The sequence below is a fragment of the Giraffa tippelskirchi genome, chromosome 10, assembly GCF_054371585.1.
Source record: "Giraffa tippelskirchi isolate mGirTip1 chromosome 10, T2T-mGirTip1v1.2.pri, whole genome shotgun sequence".
Lineage (NCBI taxonomy): Eukaryota > Metazoa > Chordata > Mammalia > Artiodactyla > Giraffidae > Giraffa > Giraffa tippelskirchi.
The window spans coordinates 111,891,731-111,915,143 of record NC_137284.1 but is presented as its reverse complement, the minus strand read 5'-3'; the positions used below and the strand labels follow the sequence as shown (position 1 = coordinate 111,915,143).

Below are 23,413 nucleotides of genomic sequence, written 5' to 3'. Positions count from 1 at the left end.
GGTTAAATAAGATCCTAATTAAGAATTGGATCATTGATTGTTTTTCAGATGGTGAAAAGGCAGATATATCTGCCAACATCTATCCAGACATAAACATCATCACTGGAGCCCTTAAACTGTATTTCAGAGACTTACCCATTCCTGTCATCACCTATGATACCTATTCCAAATTTATAGAAGCAGCAAGTAAGTATTGAGAACTGATTTTTTAATGGCACCAAATTTTTAAGTGTGATGCTTTTGACTTCAAGAAAACGAAAACTCAGAACTTGATTAAATTATTGCATGAGGACTTGCTTTGCCAAGTGAGGGCACAATGGTACAGTTAATAGAAAACCAGACATAGTACACTAGCTGGGTGGAACCAGTACCAAGCCAATTCTACTCGGCTGATGCTGGGTACCAGGCAGTTCTGTCTCTCCCCACTGTTTCTTCTATGCTGGAAACCAGCACAGCCAGATTTACTCTGTTATATGTTGAAAGTAAAATGCTTTTCTATTAAGCAATCAGATATTCTTCAGTGAGGGCTGTATAGATGAACTACTTTCATCTATTAAGCAGAATCCCCTTGCTAATTGATTAAAGTCATACCCCAAATTAGCACACATTGATGCTGTTAAAAATTAGTAAGAAGGCCAAGAAGATACTGTGTCAAGTACTATCCTGGAACTCTAACCAACATCTCCTTTTTTAACCTTTACATCTACCTGATGAGGCAAATATTGTAATCCCATTTTATGGAGGAGGTAAACTAAGCTTAGAGGGCTGAGCTCACAGGTCCAGAAATGGAACATTAGGATTATTCTTCCATCAGCCCAGAGCTGCTCCTTCAGGGTTTGGCACTTGAGTCAGTGCTGTCAGGTGAGAGGACGTGTGTGTGTATGTTGGGGGTGGGGGGAATTGCATTACACTTCGTCCAGGACTGTAGTGAGAGGACGTGTGTGTGTGTGTGTGTGTGTGTGTGTGTGTGTGTGTGTGTGTTGGGGGTGGGGAGAATTGCATTACACTTCATCCAAGACTGTAGTGAGAGGACGTGTGTGTGTGTGTGTTGGGGGTGGGGGGAATTGCATTACACTTCATCCAGGACTGTAGTGAGAGGACGTGTGTGTGTGTGTGTGTGTTGGGGGTGAGGGGAATTGCATTACACCTTGTCCAGGACTATAGTGAGAGGACGTGTGTGTGTGTGCCTGTGTGTGTTGGGGGTGGGGGAATTGCATTACACTTTGTCTAGGACTGTAGTGAGGAAGGGGAGATTAAGCTGCTAGAATGCATGACACAGAAGTCAAGCACACTTTGAGCAAGTTTTTATTAAAAATTATAGTCTTTAAAGGTATATGTTGCTAAATATAGTAACAAGATACCTGATGGGGAGAAATGTGGGCAGACTGGAATTGCTCAGGGTGTATTTTCCAGATGAGCTGTGGCTATACTCCCTGGTAAGAGCATTCTTTCCTGGATCCCAGTGGTCTTGTGGGGAAGGTTCTGACAGCAGGTACCCTCTGCCCCAGGAGGAATGACCAGGAGAGCTTTCTTTGAATGGCTGCCAATACCTATCAGAGTCCTGAAAACAGAAGCATACATGCTTCCTCCCATTGTTAACATGCCTACTATCTACTTCCTAACCTGGACAGCACCCTGGGGTTCACCATGCCAACATTTGACAAAAAGTGCCAATAGTGCAGCCTGAATTGGCTGGCTCACCTGCCAGTGCCCTTGCATTATAAAGTGGATTCAGTTATGCCTGCCAAGAAAAGATTTGGTAGACAATTTCAAGAGAAAGCTCCCAAGTGTGGTCCAGTTTAAATTAAAGCCGGTCATAGTTTCTAGCAAATCCAGTGTTCAGAAGATGGGCAAAGCACAGTCTGTGCATGTGCCACCAGTAAGTATCTACAAGGCTGCAGATTCCTAGAGGGCAAGGACCACAGGCAGCCTCCTGCCATGCAGCCAGTGGATATTCGATACACATGTGGCTCCCAGCCTCAAACCCTTTCTGGAATAAGATAAGACATGAACAAATGGATCACTTTAAGTGAAATATTATTAGACATCCCCTTCATCTGTAGCCTGAACAAACCAAACTTCTTGTAGTTTTTCTGAAATCTTTAATGTTTCAACACTGCACTGATATTCATTATGTATGATCTTCACAGAAATCTCCAATGCGGATGAGAGGCTGGAAGCGGTCCATGAAGTGCTGATGCTGCTTCCTCCTGCCCACTATGAGACCCTCCGATACCTGATGATCCACCTCAAGAAGTAAGCTGACACCTCCTCGGTGCTGCCTCCGCACACTCTATCTGCCCTGTGCAGTTGATAATTAGGAAAAGTGCACAACCTCCCCAACCCACTGAGTGGACAGATCCTCCTTTTAAGTGAATTAGGTTACCTTCTCCAGGCCAGCTCCATTGATAACCCTAGACACTCACTCTGTGGCAGGAGCTGCTCCCTGCACTTTAGATGTGTCCTCTCTCTGAGGTGGGTACGGTTAGGGGCCTCATGTTACAGAGAGTACTTCTGAAGCTTAGGGACATCACACAACTGATGCAGAGAGGTGAGGTAAAGCCAGGATGGAAACCCAGTTGGACCCATAGCCCTTAATCTGTCTTAACCATGTGTCTACGCTGCCCCTGCGTCTGCACCCTCCTCCCACAAAGCCTTGAACTCTATGTTCTGTCCTTCCTCCTTTTGCCCACCCTAAACCCAGACACCTGAGCTGCCTTCTTTCTGGGCAAGCAGATTTCCACCCTGATCTCTTGTTTCATTTGATGTATTAATTATCTGTCTTGTGCATGTGCTCAGTCATGTCCAAATCTCTGCAACCCCATGGACAGCCCACCAGGCTCCTCTGTACATAGGATTCTTCAGGCAAGAATACTGGAATGGGTTGTCATTTCCTCCCACTGACTAACAGATTGTCCCCAAACGTAGTGGCTTGAAACTGTAAATGTTTATTATTGCATAGTCTCTGTGGACAGGAATCCAGGTGGCTTTTGCTGGGTGCCTTTGGTTCAAGGTTAATAATGAGGCTGCAGTCAAACTGACAGCCAGGCTGCAAGACTCAAGTAGGGAAGCGTCCACTTCCAAGCTCACTCACGTGGTCTTTGGCAGGATTCAGTTCCTTAGACACAACTAGCCTGCAGGTGTCACTTGCTGACTGTTCTCAGGACAGGAACTCTGTTTCCTATCATATGGGTCTTCCCATAGGCAGCTCCCTACATGGCAGCTAGCTTCTCTTACAGCAAGCAAGCAAGGCACCCACGATGGAAGACAGTCTTTCTGTAACCTAATCTCAGAAGCCATACCCCACTGCTCTTGCTATTACTCTATGTGTTGGAAGCAAGTCACTAGGTCTAGCTCATGCTCTAGGGCAGTAGTCACCAGCCTTTTTGGCACCAGGGACCAGTTTCCTCGAAGACAATATTTCCATGGACCAGGGTTTGGGGGATGGTTTGGGGATGATTCAAGCAGATTATATTTATTGTGTACTTTATTTCTATTGTTCTTCTCTGATAACTCAATTGTTAAAGAATCACCTGCAATGCAGGAGAGCCTGGTTCGATTCCTGGGTCAGGAAGATCCACCAGAGAAGGGATATAGGCTACCCACTCCAGTATTCTTGGAATTCCCTTGTGGCTCAGCTGGTAAAAAAATCCACCTACAATGCAGAAGACTTGGGTTCAGTCCCTGGGTTGGGAAGAGCCCCTGGAGAAGGGAAAGGCTACCCACGTCAGTATTCTCACCTGGAGAATTCCATGGACTCACAAAGAGTTGGAGATGACTGGGCAACTTTCACTTTCACTTATTTCTATTATTATTATATCAGCTCCACCTCAGATCATCAGGCATTATTAGATCCTGGAGGTCAGGGACCCTTACTCTCGGGGAAGGAGTTACAGCAGGGTCTGGATTCCAGAAGACAGAGCTCACTGGGGGCCATCTCAGAGGCTGCCTGCCACAGGGGGCTACACACTGGGTTATTTGTGTGAGGGCATGTGAGATAGAGATGGCTGTTTACAATACTCTGGAGTCTCTGGTTCCAGACTCTTTTACCTAAACCATGGATCTCTTTCCTTCCCTGTACTTGTGAGGTCAATATATTGGTATTTGAGATGTGCCTTCCTGTGTGTTTTGGGGGGATAGATGGTAGCAGCCCATTTTTAGATAAAATAAACCAAAAAATAAAAAATCTATACTGACCAATTTATAGATCAATTCAGTAAGTAAGTGAAAGGAAACAAGTTGAGAAAACTATAGAAACACTAATGCATTGAGGTTTTAATTTTTCTACCTTTAAAACATATAAATACTCTTGTTCATATTCAAGGTGATCAGAAATGTAACAGTTATCTTAGAAGAGTCTCATTTTGATTAATTTATTGAATTTAAGAGTACAACTAAATTTTGGATTAAAAAATAGGTTTGAATGTCAGTCTGCCTTTTAATTAGCTATAAGTTATTTCTTTCAGTGTCCAATTGTGATACTTTGAAAGGCAAAGTAAAAAAGTGCTGACACATCTCAGTTGAGTCTTAAATGCCAATTATTTAGTATTTTTACTATAGAGGGGTTGCTACCCATCTTGTCTGGTCAGGTGTGGTGCCTGACTTGATGGAGAAGTATGAGTAGTTTGAAAATTAAAAGATGGTAACGATAACCCTATATGCGAGACAGAATAAGAGACACAGATGCATAGAACAGTCTTATGGATTTTGAGGGAGAAGGTGAGGGTGGGACGTTCTGAGAGAATAGCATTGAAACATGTATATTATCGTATGTGAAACAGAACACCATTCCGGGTTCAATGCATGAGACAAATGCTCAGGGCTGGGGCAATGGGATGACCCAGAGGGATGGGATGGGGAGGGAGGTGAGAGGGGGGTTCAGGATGGGGAACACATGTAAACCCATGGCTGATTCATGTCAATGTATGGCAAAAACCACTACAATATTGTAAAGTAATTAGCCCCCAACTAAAATAAATAAATTTATTTTAAAAAAAAAGAAAAGAATATTCTCTTTCTTACCTCCCTCTTAACTTTGCAATGTGAAGGTAATGCAAACTGAGTTGACCTTTCTAAAATAATGCTAGATGGCTAGTCTTAGGAAGGTCAATTCAGCTTCATTACCTTCACATTGCAAAGCTGACATGGCAACCTACTCCAGTATTCTTGCCTGGATAATCTCATAGACAGAGGAGCCTGGATGCCTATAGTCCATGGGGTTGCAAAGAGTTGGACACAACTGAAGCAACTTGGCATCCACGCACACACAGCTAGTCTTAATTAGCTTTAAGAGAATAAACACAAAGGGATAGCTTTCTGTAAAAAACTTAAACATATGTCAATCTGATTTTGCTCTTCTTTGAAGAATGTACTACCCTTTAGATCTATTATGAACATCCTAAAACCTTAATTCCTTAAAGCAAGAATCTGAGAGATCATAATTTTATTCTACTTAGGAAGATTTTAAGTCAACTTTGGAGTTTGAACTTCATGTTTAAAGGCTTTGCATTTCTTATTTGGGTGTTTTTAAAATAATTTTATTGGAGTATAGTTGATTTATGTTTTGTTAGTTTCTGCTGTACAGCAAAGTGAATCAGTTATACACAAGCAAATATCCACTCTTTTATAGATTCTTTTCCCATATAGGCCATTACAGAGTGCTGAATAGATTTCCCTCTGCTATATAGTAGGTCCTTACTATTTATCTGTTTTATATATAGTACTATGTGTATGTCAAGCCCAGTCTCCAAGTTTATCCCACCCTACCCCCGTTTCTCCCAGGTAACCGTAAATTTTGTTTTCTACATCTGTGACTCTGTTTTGTAAATAAGTTCATTTGTACTTTTTTTTTTTTTAAGATTCCATATATAAGTGATATATGGTATTTGCCTTTCTCTGTCTGACTTACTCAGTATGACAGTCTCTAGGTCCATCCTTGCTGCTGCAAATGGCGTTATTTCATTCCCTTTTACAGCTGAGTAATATTCCATTAGGATCCCTGGTGGCTCAGATGGTAAAGAATCTGCCTGCAATGCAAAAGACCCAGGTTCTGTCCCCTGGCTTGGAAAGATTCCCTGGAGAAGGGAATGGCAACATATACACATATTCCATTGTGTATATGTACCACATCTCCTTTATCCACTCCTCTGTTGATGGACATTTAGATTGCTTCCATGTCTTGGCGGTTGTAAGTAGTGCTGTAGTGAACAATTGGCATGCATTTATTTTTTCAAATTAGAGTTTTCTTCAGCTGTATGCCCAAGAGTGGGACTGCTGGGTCATATGGTAGTTCTATATTTGTTTTTTAAGGAACCTCCATACTATTCTCCACAATGGTTGTACCAATTTACAATCCCATCAATAGTGTAGGAGAGTTCCCTTTCTCCACACCCTCTCCAGCATTTTTTGTTTATAGATTTTTTGATCATGGCCATTCTGACTGGTGAGGCGATACCTCATTGTACTTTTGATTTGCATTTCTCTAATGATTAGTAATGAGATGATGATTTTCAATTCCAATAACAATTACTGCTCCAGACCTCATCCTGTGGGAACTAAAAATAATGTCTAACTGCTTTCCCACTTGGCCACATTCCAGGCATTCTCTTGTCCCGTGACAATGCTTTGACCTTTCTCCCCAGGCAGTAGCCCTGCCAGCAGGCAGGCAATCTGCCCTCAGCTTCCTGGTTTGCCAGCATACAGACCAGTGAATAGCAAGAAGAGGGAAATGAAGACAGCCATACAAGCCTCCAGCATACAGACCAGTAGAAAGCAAGAAGAGGGAGATAAAGACAGTCATACAAGTCTAGACTAAATCTGTATGCATTATGGGCTACCTAATAATCTTTACTGCCCCTTCAAGCTAATATTCCCTTAATGAGAGTTCCATGTTTATTTAGTAAGAAGGACTGATTTTATAGTGTTCAAAAGTGTGTCTATACCAGATTCACTTAGTAGTTCACTTCTGTGGGCTGAAGACAATGTCAGTATCTAAAAAATTAATCTGAAAATTCAGTTCAGTTCAGTCGCCCAGTCATGTCTGACTCTTTGTGACCCCATGGACTGCAGCATACTAGGCTTCCCTGTCCATCACCAACTCCCAGAACTTGCTCAAACTCATATACGTTGAATTGGTGATGCCATCCAATCATCTCATCCTCTGTCATCCCCTTCTCCTCCTGCCTTCACTCTTGCCCAGCATCAGGGTCTTTTCTAATGAGTCAGTTCTTAGCATCAAGTGACCAAAGTATTGAAGTTTCAGCTTCAGCATCAGTCCTTCCAATGAATATTCAGGACTGATTGCCTTTAGGATTGACTAGTTTGATCTCCTTGCAGTCCAAGGGACTCTCAAGAGTCTTCAACACCACAGTTCAAAAGCGTCAGTTCTTCAGTGCTCAGCTTTCTTTATAGTCCAACTCTCGTATCCATACACAACTACTGGAAAAACCATAGCTTTCACTAGACAGACCTTTGTTGACAAAGTAATGTCTCTGCTTTTTAATATGCTGACTATGCTTGTCATAGCTTTTCTTCCAAGGAGCAAGCATTTTTTAATTTCATAACTGCAGTCACCATCTGCAGTGATTTTCAAGCCCCCAAAAATAAAGTCAGCCCTGTTTCCCCATCTATTTGCCATGAAGTGATGGGACCACATGCTATGATCTTAGTTTTCTGACTGTTGAGTTTTAAGCCAGCTTTTTCACTCTCCTCTTTCACTTTCAACAATAGACTCTTTAGTTCTTCACTTTCTGCCATAAGGGTTGTTTCATTTGCATATCTGAGGTTATTGATATTTCTCCCGGCAATGTTGATTCCAGCTTGTGCTTCATCCAGCCCAGCATTTCTCATGATATACTCTGCATATAAGTTAAATAAGCAGGGTGACAAATATACAGCCTTGACTTACTCCTTTCGCAATTTGGAACCAGCCCATTTTTCCATGTCTGGTTCTAAATGTTGTTTCTTGACCTGCATACAGATTTCTCAGGAGACAGGTCAGGTGGTCTAGAATTCCCATCGCTTTCAGAATTTTCCACAGTTTGTTGTGATCCAGTCACTGTCAAAGGCTTTGGCATAGTTGATAAAGCAGAAGTAGATGTTTTTCCAGAATTCTCTTGCTTTTTCTATGATCCAACAGATGTAGGCAATTTGATCTCTGGTTCCTCTGCCTTTTCTAAAACCAGCTTGAACATCTGAAAGTTCATGGTTCACATACTGTTGAAGCCTGGCTTGGAGAATTTTGAACATTACTTTACTAGCGTGTAAGATGAGTGCAGTTGTGTGGTCGTTTGAACATTCTTTGGCATTGCCTTTCTTTGGAATTGGAATGAAAACTGACCTTTTCCAGTCCTGTGGCCACTGCTGAGTTTTCCAAATTTGCTGGCATATTGAGTGCAGCACTTTCACAGCATCATCTTTTAGGATTTGAAATAGCTCAACTGAAATTCCATCACCTCCACTAGCTTTGTTCATATTGATGCTTCCTAAGGCCCACTTGACTTTGCATTCCAGGATGTCTGGCTCTAGTCCAACGATCACACCATCATGGTTATCTAGATCATGAAGATCTTTTTTGTATTTTCTTCTGTGTATTCTTGCCACCTCTTCTTAGTATTTTCTGCTTCTGTTAGATTCAAGGGATTAGATCTGATAGAGTGTCTGAAGAACTATGGACGGATGTTTGTGACATTGTACAGGAGGCAGTGATCAAGACCATCCCCAAGAAAAAGAAACGCAAAAAGGCAAAATGGTTGTATGAGGAGGCCTTATAAATAGCTGAGAAAAGAAGAGAAGCTAAAGGCAAAGGAGAAAAGGAAAGATATAAGAATCTGAATGAAGAGTTCCAAAGTATAGCAAGGAGAGATAAGAAAGCCTTCCTCAGTGATCAATGCAAAGAAATAGAGGAAAACAATAGAATGGGAAAGACTAGAAATCTCTTCAAGAAAATCCAAAAATTACCTTTTAAAAAATACTTCTCTATAATACCAGTCCTCCATTTTCTTTTGCAAATTCCCAAACCAGAGAAGCTCTCAGGGGCCAATGTTCATAATCAGTACACAAATACACCCTTGAATCTGTATAACATCTCTCTGTGTATGTTTGTCTTGCAGGGTGACTATGAATGAAAAGGACAATTTCATGAATGCTGAAAATCTGGGGATCGTGTTTGGTCCCACCCTGATGAGATCTCCTGAGGACAGCACCCTCACCACCCTCCATGACATGCGGTACCAAAAGCTGATTGTGCAGATCTTAATAGAAAATGAAGATGTTTTGTTTTAATTCACCAGGGAAATGAGTTGAGTGGCCCCAGCCCCATCTAAGTTGATAAAGCTAAAGAAATAAAAACATCTCTTGCACTTGATTTGTTTTCCAAACAAGTGATGGAATTTCCTGGACCACAGTGGATTGCCAGGTTGGCTACTGTGTCTCATAGACACTGGCCCCTCCACAGGAGAACAGCAAGGATGAGGGCGAGAAAAAGTCCTCACCTCGGGTCTTTGCCGTGCCTCGTATGTCTGTCTGTTTTGTTGGAAGAGTGATTAATAAATCTTTCTTTAACTTATTAAAAAAAAACAGTGTAGACTTTTAAACTTCTGTCTTATCAGTAATAAAAGGGAACTTAATTCATAGAGGTACTTGATACAGTTATACATTTTCCACTTACAAAAAGAAGACAATTCTATATGTTAAATGTTAAATGAAACTTATATTGTAAGATGTATTTTTATTTTAGCTGCAAGAATGTTACTTTATTTTAGCAAATAGAACTCAATGCAGTGCATTGATTATTACCCTGTATACCTTGTCCTGCCTTCTTGCTGTGATCCCTGAAAGTTTCCCATGATGCAGTATTATCTTGACATACCTCTGTCCTTATCAGTGCTTTGCAGTGAAATTTCACCTCCCACCTCTGTCCCTGCTTTTAATCGTTTTTGCTGTTAAGCACTGGCATTTTGCTATCGTGCAGTATATGTTTATAGCAATTATAGCATGGTCTGTCACATCTACAAATTTTCTTTCCATAGAAATTTTGTGAAATCCCAAAGTATGTTTCAGAATTGGTCATAGTACTTCCATATCATGTATGTACATCACAGAACATGCAGAACGTGGTCATTTTACATAAAGTGATTTGGAAACACTGGTTATATCTAGGCCACGTATAAAGCACTTTTCCTCTTCATTTCAGGCAAGCACTCTGAATTCATCTGTTAATGGCAAGTTGCATTTTCGCCATGTTTGTATTTCTGAAAAGTGAACCTGCAGAGTCATTGTTGATTTTTTCATTTTTGTTTTATAAACAAGCCTATTTTTTAAAGAATGAATAAGTTTGGTTTTTATGAATATGTGTACCTCCTTGATCAAAGTAGCTCTGATGGATAATTTAATATGGTTTGATGACTATAGTTCTATCTTATTGGTTCTATTTATCTTATCATGAGCTTTCCACACCAAGATTTCTGTATTTTGTAACATAGGTGAAATATTTAAAATGTCACAAAACTGTAAACCTAAATTTGTTTTTCTTAAACCTAACTACAATGTCTTTTCCTCTGATTATCTGAGATGGTTCATGTTGTAACTCAGCAGTCTTGTTTTGGAGTGACCAGAAGAGAATTACTGTGTGTTAAGTGAGCTGAAAGGGGAGAGGGCAGTGCAGTTGTCATTCTGGAAATCCCGAGGGCCGTATGAAAGGACTTTGCTGGCACTTGGGGGTCAGGATGGTTCTGCGTAGTCCCTGCTAGCATCGTTCCTCCCAGCTGTACAGGTTTGTTTGTTGTAGCTTATGTACTTCTTGATACTGTCAAAAAATTATCTGGAAATGGTTTTATTTTGTGAAGTGAACAATACTTTGTAATTTATGATAGTGTAAATGGAAGGAAAAGCATTAAATGTATTAAATTCTCTGTCTATCATTTGGGAAAACACGAAAGAAATTGGTGTTGGGGGCTGGAGGGAAAGAATATTCACAATATTGCTCCCAGATGGATTTTAGGCAATAAAGTTTCTATCATTGCCAAAACACAATAAGAAAAGAAAGATCCCATGGAGTCTCCACCTCTGGTCCCACTCCCTTCTCCAGTTTCCTCCTGGGGAGCCTGCTTGCAATTAAGGTTCTAATACTCTAGCTTCCCTTTCTGTAAGACCCACTGTGTTTATGTCCTTCATTGAGTTATGTGGTGTTTAGAGCAGATCACCCTAGGCTGCCTGCAGGAGGGCAGAACAAATGGAGTCAGAAAGACTCATGTTGGAGTAGCAGAAGGTGAAAGTGTTAGTCGCTCAGTTGTGTCCAACTCTTTGCAACCCCATGGACTGTAGCCTGCCAGGCTCTGTCCATGGGATTCTCCAGGCAAGCATACTGGAGTGGGTTGCCATTCCCTTCTCCAGGGGATCTTTCTGACCCAGGGATCAAACCTGGGTCTTCTGCATCGCAGGCAGGTTCTTTACCGTCCGAGCTGCCAAGGACCTGCCTGTTATTGGCTGCATATGACCTTGGGAATGAGTTTGCTCCTCTGAAAAACTGGGGAAAATATTCTGATTGGGTTTTAAGAATGATGACTTAGGAGAGGAAAGGATGTAACATGAGGTGGAAAAGAAGACACATGAAAGAAAAGGATTTGTCCCAGGTTAAATTCAAGTCCAAGTAATCATAAGGGGTATTATTATAACAGGGCTGTAATGTGTAATGAGGGTCACTTGACTCCTTTTCTTGAGTGTGATTACAACACCTGATCCCCTCTACCTTGCTTTAGTCTGAAACCTGCTCACTCATGCCTATCTTTCCCACCATCTGGCAGCCTGACATGGCTCCTCTTACCTGGCTTGAAATTCCTGCCCTTGGAATAACTCTAGTACTTAGACCTGAAAGAAGGCACTGTTGTTTCCAGAACCCACTGTTAAACTGTCCACCGGTGGGTTGTAAGAGGTGGGACAGGGACAGGGTGGGTAGAGGAAGACCCTTTCCTTTCTCCCATTGACATAAATGGGCACTTGGTCTCCAAGCTTGGAGGGAGCTGGTGCAGGATTTCAAGGACAACAGCCTGGAAGGAACAAGGGAGAAGAGATTTGAGGAGTTAAGGAAAGTAACATAGCACACAGGTGTGCTACCTGGGCTGTCCTGCCTGCAACTGAAAACCCAACTCGGGTAGCTTACAAGTTCCCAAGATCTACCAATCCCCAAATTCATAGTCAATCTTTTGATTTTAAAAATGTGATATTCATTAATTTTCAACAAATACTTATCAAGCACTTATTGATGGGCCAGACACTGAATACTGGCAATGAAATGGCTTATGTCACCAGCTGTGCTTAGTCGCTGTCCTGTCTGACTCTTTGTGACCACATGGACTGTAGCCCACCAGGCTCCTCTGTCCATGGGGATTCTCCAGGCAAGAATACTGGAGTGGGTTGCTACTCCCTCCTCCAGGGGATTTCCCCTCCCCAGGGATCAAATACAGGTCTCCCACATTGCAGGCAGATTCTTTACCATTGAGCCACCTGGGAAGCCCAAGAACACTGGAGTGGATAGCCTATCCCTTCTCCAGGGGAACTTCTGACCCAGGAATCAAACCAGGGTCTCCTGCATTGCAAGAGGATTCTTTATCAGCTGAGCTACCCGGGAAGCCCTTATGTCACTTGGAAGAATTAATTAATAGGTTTAGTTTGGCTGGAGAGAGAAAGCTGGTCATGTAAAGGATTTTAGACTCTAACATAAACAAGTCTGGTGCTAGTTTTGTTTTTTTTTAATTAACTTAGTTTTGGAGTAGTCTTATATTTACAGAAGAGTTGCAAGGCTACTGCAGAGGGTCCCTGTGCCCTCTTCACCCACTCCCCTAATGTTAACATCTTACATAACCACAGTAAACTAAGAAACCAACATTAGTACATTACTATTAACTGAACTCCAGGCTTTATTCAAGTTTTATGAGTTTTCCACTAATATCCTTTTTCTGTTCCAGGATGTAATCTAGGTCACCGCATTGCATTTAGCATTAATGGGTTTTAAGAAACAAATGACACAATTGAGCTTACATTTTTAAAAGATCACTTACTTGACTGTGGATCCATCAGAGAATATGTGGGCAGATGAGTGTAGTGAGGCTAGATGCAGGGAGTCACTCAGATGTTGTCATTTAGAGGACTCAGGTGATATAGCCTGGATCAAGTGGTAGCAAAGCAGAGATAAATAGAACTGAGTTATATTTAGGAGACAAAGTTGTAAAAGTTTGGTTATAGATTGGATTAAGGAACCAAGAATGGGGCTTCCTTGGTGGCTTAGTGGTAAAGAATCAGTCTGCCAATGCAGGAGACACGGGTTTGATCCCTGATCCAGGAAAATCCCATGTGCTGCAGAGTAACTAAGCCTGTGCTCTAGAGCCCAGGAGCTGCAACTACTGAGTCCACGTGCCACAGCTACTGAAGCCTGAGTGCCCTAGAGCCCGTGCTCTGCAACAAGAGAAGCCATGCAATGAGAAGCCCACCCACCACAACTAGAGAGTAGCTCCTATCCTACCACAGAAAAGGCCCTGTAGCAGCAAAGACCTTGCCCAGCCAAAAATAAATAAATAAAAATTATATATATAAAAAAAAAAGAATCAAGGATGACTCCCACGTTGCTTAATTTGACAACTGGATAATATTTCTTGAAATGAACACAAGGAGAATCGGAGGTTTCTTGAGGATGGGTGCAAAAATTAAGGAAGATGGTGAGCTCCCTTGAGATACCTATGAAATTTCCAGGCAGATATTTCATGAGCAATTGCATTAACAGACCCAAGCTGGCGATGGGGGCTTGGGCGAGACACCAGAGATAATAATTGGAACTGTGGGATTGAATAAGAGTGCCCAGGGACACAAAACAGAGAAATGCAGGAGAGGCCCGAGTCAAAGCTCTCTAGAGCAGCAGTCCCCAACCTTTTTGGCACCAGGAAGACAATTTTTCGTGGAAGACAATTTTTCCACCAACATGGGTGGGGGAGGGTGGGGATGGTTTCAGAATGAGTCAAGCAGATTACATTTATTGTGTACTCTATTTCTATTTTTATATCAGCTCCATCTCAGAACATCAAGTATTAGATCTCAGAGGTTGGGGATCCTTGCTCTAGAGTGCCAGCATTCACAAGAGGGGATGAGAAGGAAGAGAGGGCAAATAAAGTCCATCTTGATGTAATAAAATAAGAAGGTCTCATGAGTATGGTTCAGAAAGACTCTTTGTCTTCAGGTTCATTTCACAAGGTCCTAGTCCATTTCGTTGTTCCACTTCAATGTATTTTGCTACACACAAGCACCATGTTAGACCCTGTGCTTGGAGGGGTTTACTTCATTATGTGTGTGCTAAGTCGCTTCAGTTATGCCTGACTCTTTTCGACCCTATAGACTGTAGCCTGCCAGGCTCCTCTGTCCACGGGATTCTCCAGGCGAGAATACTGGAGTGGGTTGCCATGCCCTCCACCAGGGGATCTTCCTGACCTAGGGATGAAATGCACACCCCCTGCATTGGCAGGTGTATTCTTTACCACTAGTGCCACCTGGGAAGCCCTTACTCCAATAGATGCTTTATAAATGCAGATAAGCTAGGGTCATTTTTTTCCTGAGTTGAAATGATATTATCATATTCCAGGACCTCCTTCCCTGCCTTCTACTGCTGTTTGTACACACTTCTAAACCAGTGGTTATCACAAAGTACTTCAATTGTGTGTCCACCTGTCTCCCACTGAAGTACAAATTCTGTGGGATCAAGAACGGTGAATACCAACCACATGCCAATCAGGCACACTCCTGCCCATCCTGCAAGTCTCAACTCAGTGTTTACTCTCTGCTGAGATTTTCCCTGGCTTCCCCAGGCAGAGTACATGGGTGCCAGCCATAAATAGTAATACATGAAAGCACAGGAAGTTCAGAGAACTCTCTAGAATTGGGTTTAGCCAGAACATGAAATGTGAGGGAAGAGGAGGGGAAAGGAGATTAAACAAGCAGGTCTGTGCCAGGGAATAAGGAACCCCGTGAGTCAAGTACATGTCCAGTGACATGTCGAGGATAGTACAGAGGATGTAAGATTAGAGACTCAGAAGCTAATCTTGAAGATGTTATAGGCAATGACAGACTAAACTTGGCTCCCAGCAGAAGCGATGTGGAGAAGAGTCAGGATAAGAAAGAGATTTAGGATGTTGTCAGGACTTACTGATTTGATGCCAGGATTAAAAAGGAAATAGTCACAAGTGTCATCCCCATTTCTGGTCTTTATAATCAAGTTAATATTTAGGAAGAAAAGAAAATATGGGAAGGAAAGCAGGATTATTAGCAGGGGGGAATCATGGGTTCATTTTGCAGAATGCATTGTGGTACCAATGGTTCACCCATGTAAAAATGTCTATAAAATGGTTGAACCTATGGTTTTGGAGCTCAAGAGAGAGGGATGAGCTGGTAGATTAAGATCTGATCAGACTGTATCACCAGCTGAAATTAAAAAAGACCAACAATAGGTCCCCAGGTGGCACTAGCGGTAAAGAACCCATCTGCCAATGCAGGAGACATGAGAGATATGAGTTTGATCCCTGGGTTGGGAAGATCCTCTGAAGAAGGAAATGGCAACAAAACCACACCAATATTCTTGCCTGGAGAATCCCATGGACAGAGGAGCCTGGTAGGCTACAGTCCATGGAGTCACAGTCGGACACAACTGAAGTGACGTAGCACATATAATAGGTCCCTGGGTAAGAATGAAATCTAAGGAGCAGGCAAAGTTAGACAACTTTGCAAGGAAGGCCAGGCATGGGCAGAGGAAGAGGCAGAGTCAGGAATGTAAGAAGAAAGCAGAGAAAGACAGAACATCAGGGATGGAAAGGCCACGGGGGTCAGATGCTGCTACAAGATGATAAGGTGACGAGTCCCCTTTGGACATGGCAACTAAGGACCCCCATAACTTAATGGGAGCTTTTCGGTAGGGATGGTGGTGGTGCAGGGCAAAAAGGTGGTGCAACTAAAAAGTGTTTAAGTTTGTCAGAGAAATTTCATATCCATATCTTCTTAAATGCAAAAAACAAATGTTATTTAAGGTCCTACTCTGGAGAAAAAACTACCCCCATAATTTTGCAATGACTGATTAGGCAAATTTTCTTTATTCCAGCTTAGATTTTCTTACAGAGATAATTTTCCACATAAATAATAGTTAAAATCAGTATTTTAATATTTTTGAAAATCAGAAGTTAAAGACATCAAGTATTCCTTTTGCAGTGTTTTTATGTATCCTTGGAGATATGCAATTATCATAATTTATAGGACTTCTTTTGTAATTAATTGGACTATAAGAAAAACTATGAAGTTTATACCATAAAATCATGTCCCTAAGGAATTAGGGTCCTCAGTAACAGAGAGACAAAGAAGCTCAAAAGGGTTCATGTTCAGCAACCTCTTATAACTAAAGACAGCAGAACACAATCTGCTATTTGTGAACATGAGACTGCATAAAAATATCTTTCAAATGTTTCCTATTACAAAAGAGAATGCCTATTAAAATGCCATTGTTTATTTATATAAAACATCCCTTCTACCCCCTCAAAAGATTTTTGCTTTAAGATAGAGAAAAGGACATATCCCTAAGATATGACACTTTGTGAAAATTATCTCAATACAAAATCCAAAGACTTCCATAACTGTCCTTACTCACAATTACCTGCATGTGCCAGGTACAATTTTCCAAACCTCACCACTGATGAGCCTATTCCAAAGCAGAATTCAGAAATACAAAAAACACAGGCTAAAACAGTCCTCAGAATTATACTTTAAAATAGGTATATTCACGAGATTAACATACAGAAAGCAATTGTATTTCTTACACCAACAATAAAATATCAGGGAGTGTAAAGAAAAACAATACGTTTTAAAATTGCACCCCCAAAAATAAAACATTTAGGAAATAAACCTGACCAAAGAGGTGAAAGACTTATAAATTGAGAACTATAAAACATTAACAAAGGAAATTGAAGATAATTCAAAGAAATGGAAAGCTATCCCATGCTCTTGGATTGCAAGAATTAATACTGTTAAAATGGCCATATTAACCAAAGCAATCTACAGACAATGTGAGCCCTATCAAATTACCCATGACATTTTTCACAGAACTAGAACATTCACATGGAACCATAAAAGACCCAGAATTGCCAAAGCAATCCTGAAGAAAAAGAACAAAGCAGGAGGCATAACCTCCCAGACTTCCGACAACAGTACAAAGCTACTGTAATCAAAACAGTGTGGTATTGGCATTAAAAACAGACATATGGATCAATGGAACAGAATAGAGAGACCAAAAATAAACCCACACACCTACAGTCAATTAATCTTCAACAGAGGGGGCAAGAAGATACAATGGGGAAAAAATCTCTTCAGCAAGTCGTGTTGGGAAAGTTGGACAGTCACATGTAAACCAATTAAGTTAGAACGCATCCTCTCATCATATACAAAAATAAACTCAAAATGGCTTAAAGACTTATAAAACATGACACCATAAAATTCCTAGAAGAGAATATAGGCAAAACATTCTCTGACATAAATTGTACTGATGACATAAATTGACTGACCTCAGGAGACTAAGTCAGTCTCCTAAGGCAATAGAAATAAAAACAAAAACAAACAAATGGGACCTAATCAAACTTACAAGCTTCTACACAGCATGGGAAACCATAAACAAAGTGAAAACACAACCTACAAATGAGGGAAAATATTTGCAAATGATGCAACCAGCAAGGGCTTAATTTCCAAAATAGACAAACAACTCAAACAACTCAACAACAACAACAGCAACAACAACCCAATCAAAAGGGCAGAAGCTCTAAATAAGACATTTCTCCAAAGAAGAAATATAGATGGCCAATAGACATATGTAGTGATGCTCAACGATGCTAATTATTAGAGAAATGCAAATCAAAATTACAATAAGGTACCATCTCACCAGTCAGAATGGACATCAAAAGTTTACAAATAACAAATGCTGGAGAGGGTATGGAGAAAAGGGAACCTTCCTACATTGTTGGTAGCAATGTAAATTTGTACAACCATTATGGAAAACAATATGGAGGTTCCTCAAAAAACTAAATGTAGAACTACCATATGATCCAGTAATCCCACTCCTGGGCATGTACTGAGAGAAAACCATAATTCAAGGAAATATATGTATCCCAATGTTCATTGCAGCACTGTTTGCAATAGCCAAAACGTGGAAGCAATTTAAATGTCCATTGACAGAAGGGGATAAAGAAGGTGTGCTACATATACATAATGGAATACTACCCAGCCATAAACAGAATGAAATAACACCATTTGTAGCAACATGAATGGACCTAGAGATTATCATACTACATGAAGTCAGAAAGAGAAAGGCAAAAACCATATGATATCACTTGTATGTATAATCTAAAATATGACATAAATGAACCTATATATGAAACCAAAATAGAATCACGGACATAGAGAACAGACTGGTGGTTGCCAAGGTGGAGGGGGTAGGGGTAGGGGTGCACTGGGAGGTTGGGGATAACAGATGTAAGCTTTTATATATCAAACGGATAAATAACAAGGTCCTACTATAGATCACAGAGAACTATCTTCAATATCCTATGATAAACCATAATGAAAAGAACATTAAAAAGAATATATGTACACATAAGTATATATATGTATATACATTTATGTGTATGTGACTGAATTGCTTTGCTGTGCAGTGGAAATTAACACATTATATATCAACTATACTTCAATTAAAAAAAACAAGAATGGAAAAGAAAAGAGTGGCCACCATTGCACACAGAACCCAGGATTTTTTTTTTCCATTTTTACCCACCAGGAGCTTAAATACTGGTGATATGGGAGCTGATATTATTAATACATATACAATATTATCAATAGCACTCACTACTTGGGGAGGAAAATCCAAATTTCTCTGTAAAGAAAACTTTCTCAAGTTCAGTGAAAGGGAACACGGCAACACAGCAGCAGACGCGGTGGATAAACAAGCACCACCACAGAGGTAAGGAAAAATCAGGCAACTTAATAAACCTCACCTGTTTTCCCTTGTTCTTCATTCCGCTCTCTGATACAGGTAAGCAAAGTCCAAGGCACAAACTAGTGAAAAAAATATGTTATACCCCCAGTCATAAGTGTGACCTCAAGTGTTGTGTGACCAACAGAACCCAACAAAGCTTCAGCCTTAGAATACAGTCATCCCATGAGGCTTATGGTTACTGTACTTCCATTGCTAGCCATGCTAAGTTGGAGCCCAAACACTGAGTTTAATTCTCTGCCTTTAAACCAATTCACAGCGTATGTATTCTGAGCGACTGCTAAGGACTCTTCACCACTCCCAAACGCAAACTTTCCAAACTCCATCAACGAAAAAGCATTAAATAGTCCACCCAGAGCAAAAATAACCTGCCCAATGCAAATAACACAACTAAAAATAATGGCTCCCATCATATTCCAAATACTTAGTGGCTCAAAAAGCCACCAAAGAAACACAAAACTACATTGGGTCAATAATACCAGGCATACAGCAGCATGAACTTTGTGGCGCTCACCCGCATGTTCCGTTTAACCTGAGTCTGAAGGGCAGCAGGATTATCACAGCCAAAAATGCTGCCAAAGCGGAGGACGTACATCAGAAACAGCACCGAAAACCAGTGCGCCAGGCCCCTGGGGACACCAAGGGCCGGCAGCACCCAGGGGGGTAGCAGGGGTGGTGGGGCCACCTGGCAGCGGCGCCCTTGTTTCCTCATTTTCCTCCTGCTCCCTGGGCTGGTGGGAGATGTAGAAGTGACATGCAACTCCGGAAGGAAGCCACCTTGCTCACATGACCACGGTCGCTCATGTGAGGATGCCTCATGTGTTCAACAAGCCCTCCAGGTGATTCCAGTTTCTGCATTAGAGCAGAACTGTTTTAGAGCAATCAGGGTTTCACCTGAACTGGGAATCAATCCATTGTCTCCAAAGTGTTTGGATACCTGAAGAAACTTGGGATTTAGTAACAAAGAAGGGAAAATAGCTTTGTAGCATTGGGAAGGTTGTTCAGACTTTCAGAGGCTGAATAAGACCCTCCACAGCCATAGTCTAAGGTCCCCATAGGCTTCTCACCTCCATAACCACAGAACCAACTAAATCTCTAAAATGACACTGTCCAGCCTGTAAGCTTCATGAAAGTGGGAATCTGGTCTAGGCTGAGCATACAGTAGGCACTCAAACATTTTCTAAATTAATAGCATAATCCTTCTACAAATACTCAAATGCCCAGTAACATTTCAGTTTCATGGAGGAGGGGATGATTGCAGAAGCAGAAGAATCTGAAAATGCACATTGACTCTTGTCCACCATTTAGAGTTCTATCCAATGTCTGAACCCTTAAGTTATTGAAGCTTTCTGGGAACTAGTTATCCATTTCTCACCTAATCTTCACCATATTCTTTCTCCTTCTACCCAGAAGGAATGATTAAGCCTCAAAATAATTCAGTTTGGAGAGTCTGAAGATCTAAGTCTCTAGTTCAATTGCCTTTTGTATGTGTGTGTGTTCAATCCTCAGTCCTGTATGACCCTTTGTGACCCCATAGACTATAGCCCACCAGGCTCTTCTATCCATGAGGATTCTCCAGGCAAGAATACTGGAGTAGATTGCCATGCCCTCCTCGAGGGGACCTTCCTGACCCAGGAATCGAACCTGTGTCTTTCACGCCTCCTGAATTGGCAGGCGGATTCTTTACCACTGAGCCACCTGGGAAGCCCCCAGTTGCCTGTTAAACAAGTCAGTTACAGGTTACAACCCCCTCGTTTCAATCCTGGCTCTTAATACTTTCTGATAGTGTAATTTAGGGAAAGTTACTCTACTTCTTAAACCTCAGTTTCCTTGTTATTATCATGAACTTGTATTGTTACTGATTCCATGGAGTAACTGTGAGGCTTAAGATAATCTGCATATAGCACTCAGTATAGTACTGGGGGCACAGAGTAGGACAAATGTTTGTCTAAAAACTCAACAGCTGGAGGAGACTTTCATAAGAAGGCTTACACCATTAGTATCCTTCACAGTTGTGAGACATCATCCCTCATTGTTGCCTAGAAAATTAGTGAGTTATAGGAATTTTAGCAGTTTACTGCCCAATGAGTTTTTAAAACCAAGCCACACCTGCTTGTGCTGTGATATGGTGGAAAGGTATCATGGGAGCCCTACAATAGCACTGGATTTATTTTTTTAATTAATTTATTTATTTTAATTGGAGGCTAATTACTTTACAATTTTGTAGTGGTTTTTGCCATACATTGACATGAATCAGCCATGGGTGTACATGTGTTCTGCACCCTGAATGCCCCTCCCACCTCCCTTCCCTTCAGGGTCATCCCAGTGCACCGGCCCTGAGCACCCTGTCTCATGTGTCGAACCTGGACTGGTGATCTATTTCACATATGATAATATACATGTTTCAATGCTATTCTCTCAAAGCATCCCACCTTCACCTTCTCCCACAGAGTCCAAAAGTCTGTTCTTTACATCTGTTTCTCTTTTGCTGTCTCACATATAGGGTCATCGTTACCATCTTTCTAAATTCCATATATATGTGTTAGTATACTATATTGGTGTTTTTCTTTCTGACTTACTTCACTCTGTATAATAGGCTCCAGTTTCATCCACCTCATTAGAACTGATTTGAATGTATTCTTTTTAATAGCTGCATTCTTTTTAATATTCCATTGTACCACAGGTTCCTTATCCATTCGCCTGCCGATGGACAGGTTGCTTCCATGTCCTGGCTATTGTAAACAGTGCTGTGATGAACACTGGGGTACATGTGTCTCTTTCAGTTCTGGTTTCCTCGGTGTGTATGCCCAGAAGTGGGATTGCTGAGTCTTATGGCAGTTCTATTTCCAGTTTTTTAAGGAATCTCCACACTGTTCTCCATAGTGGCTGTACTAGTTTGCATTCCCACCAACAGTGTAAGAGGGTTCCCTTTTCTCCGCACCCTCTCCAGCATTTATTGTTTGTAGACTTTTGGATAGCAGCCATTCTGACTGGCGTGAGATGGTACCTCATTGTGGTTTTGATTTGCATTTCTCTGATAATGAGTGATGTTGAGCATCTTTTCATGTAGCACTGGATTTAGAGCCACAAGACCCGGCTCAGTCACAGATCAAGGCTTCCAACATTTCTGAGCCTCAGTTTTCTCCCCTTTGAAACTCAAAAATTAATGCCTGTTTGTCTTTCTGACCCAGCAATGTCATGAGTTATCACTGAGGCCAGATGGCATGGGAAGAGGTGTGGAGGTGCTGTGACACACCTTCATACCTATAGATGCAGCTTCACCACTTGTGCTCCCCACAGAGTACTCTCCCTGGAGCCCCACCAACCGCACTGAGACTTTGGGTCTCTGCTTACTTGGTTTCTCATTTGCAGGCACAGTTGACCACTCCCTTCTTCTCAAACCCCCTCTGTCTTGGCTGCTGTGACACCACCTCACCCCCAACAGGCCAGAGACAGGTCAGTCCCTACAGAAGCAGAAGGAGGTGTCCAGGAGGGATATTTTTAGGAAAAACAAAATGGAACATATATATGTATTGATATGACAGCACTTGTAGAAAAGTGTACCAAGAAACCATTGGAAGGTGTAGAAAAAATTAGAAATAGGACCCAAAACAAGCAGATTGAAAGGACTGAGGTGGAGGGAGAGTGGACAAGGAGAGGTCATTATTAACTTTAGAAAAAGACAAAAAGTTGGAAAGCAAATAAAACGATCCGTATATTATAATCCTTAGCCTGAACAATATCTACAAAGGCAAGGCACAATAATATCTAAATGGAATAGTCAATTAAGCAAAAGCTGTAATATGACCCTACTGGAATCTGTGAGAAGGGAAGCAGAAGGCATAATGGTATAAGAGAACAAAATCCTAAAATATCATAATAGGAAATTAATAGAGGTCAAATACGGATTAATCAAAAGAGAGAATAATACACATATTATTTGGAAATACAGAGATGTGCATGTGCCACAAATAAAAAGCCAAAATTGTTGAAGGTGGTTGGGGAAGAGAACTAAGAGAAGAAATGAGGTAAGAAATCCCTGTGGGGACTTCCCTGGTGGTCCAGCGGTTAAGACTTTGTTTTCTAAGGCAGGGGGTGCAGGTCTGATCCCTGGTGGAGGAGCTAAGATCCCACATGCCTCACAGCCAAAAAACACATAAAACAGAACCAATATTGTAACAAATGCAATAAAGACTTTGAAAAATGGTCCACATCAAAAAGAAAAGAAAAAGAAACCGCTGTTAGTTACTATAATCACTTTTATAACATTTGACTTTTGAACTTGGTGTGCAATATATTCCTTTATTAAAATGAAAACTAATTTCTGGAAACAACAGTGCTATGTCTGCATAGCAG

General features: G+C 41.2%; 2 protein-coding genes and 1 pseudogene across 9 annotated transcripts in view; 1 reads left to right on the top strand and 2 right to left on the bottom strand.

Annotated features, from left to right (window-relative positions):
• CHN2 (chimerin 2) overlaps positions 1–10,914 on the top strand; it is a 331,489-nt gene extending 320,575 nt beyond the window's left edge. For 5 of the 8 annotated variants that reach the window (XM_081534849.1, XM_081534855.1, XM_081534856.1 and 2 more), the window contains 2 exons: positions 2,151–2,256; positions 9,111–10,914. In XM_081534849.1, the coding sequence (XP_081390975.1) occupies positions 2,151–2,256; positions 9,111–9,282 (278 nt within the window). In that variant the 3' untranslated portion in view covers positions 9,283–10,914. Of the gene's footprint in view, positions 1–48; positions 187–2,150; positions 2,257–9,110 lie in introns of all 8 variants that reach the window. The other 3 variants (XM_081534848.1, XM_081534852.1, XM_081534853.1) reach the window with 1 other exon arrangement.
• LOC145522474 (uncharacterized) overlaps positions 1–23,413 on the bottom strand; it is a 257,684-nt gene that overhangs the window by 117,031 nt on the left and 117,240 nt on the right. The window lies entirely within an intron of this gene.
• Positions 11,901–19,769, bottom strand: LOC145522475 (lysosomal dipeptide transporter MFSD1 pseudogene; annotated as a pseudogene).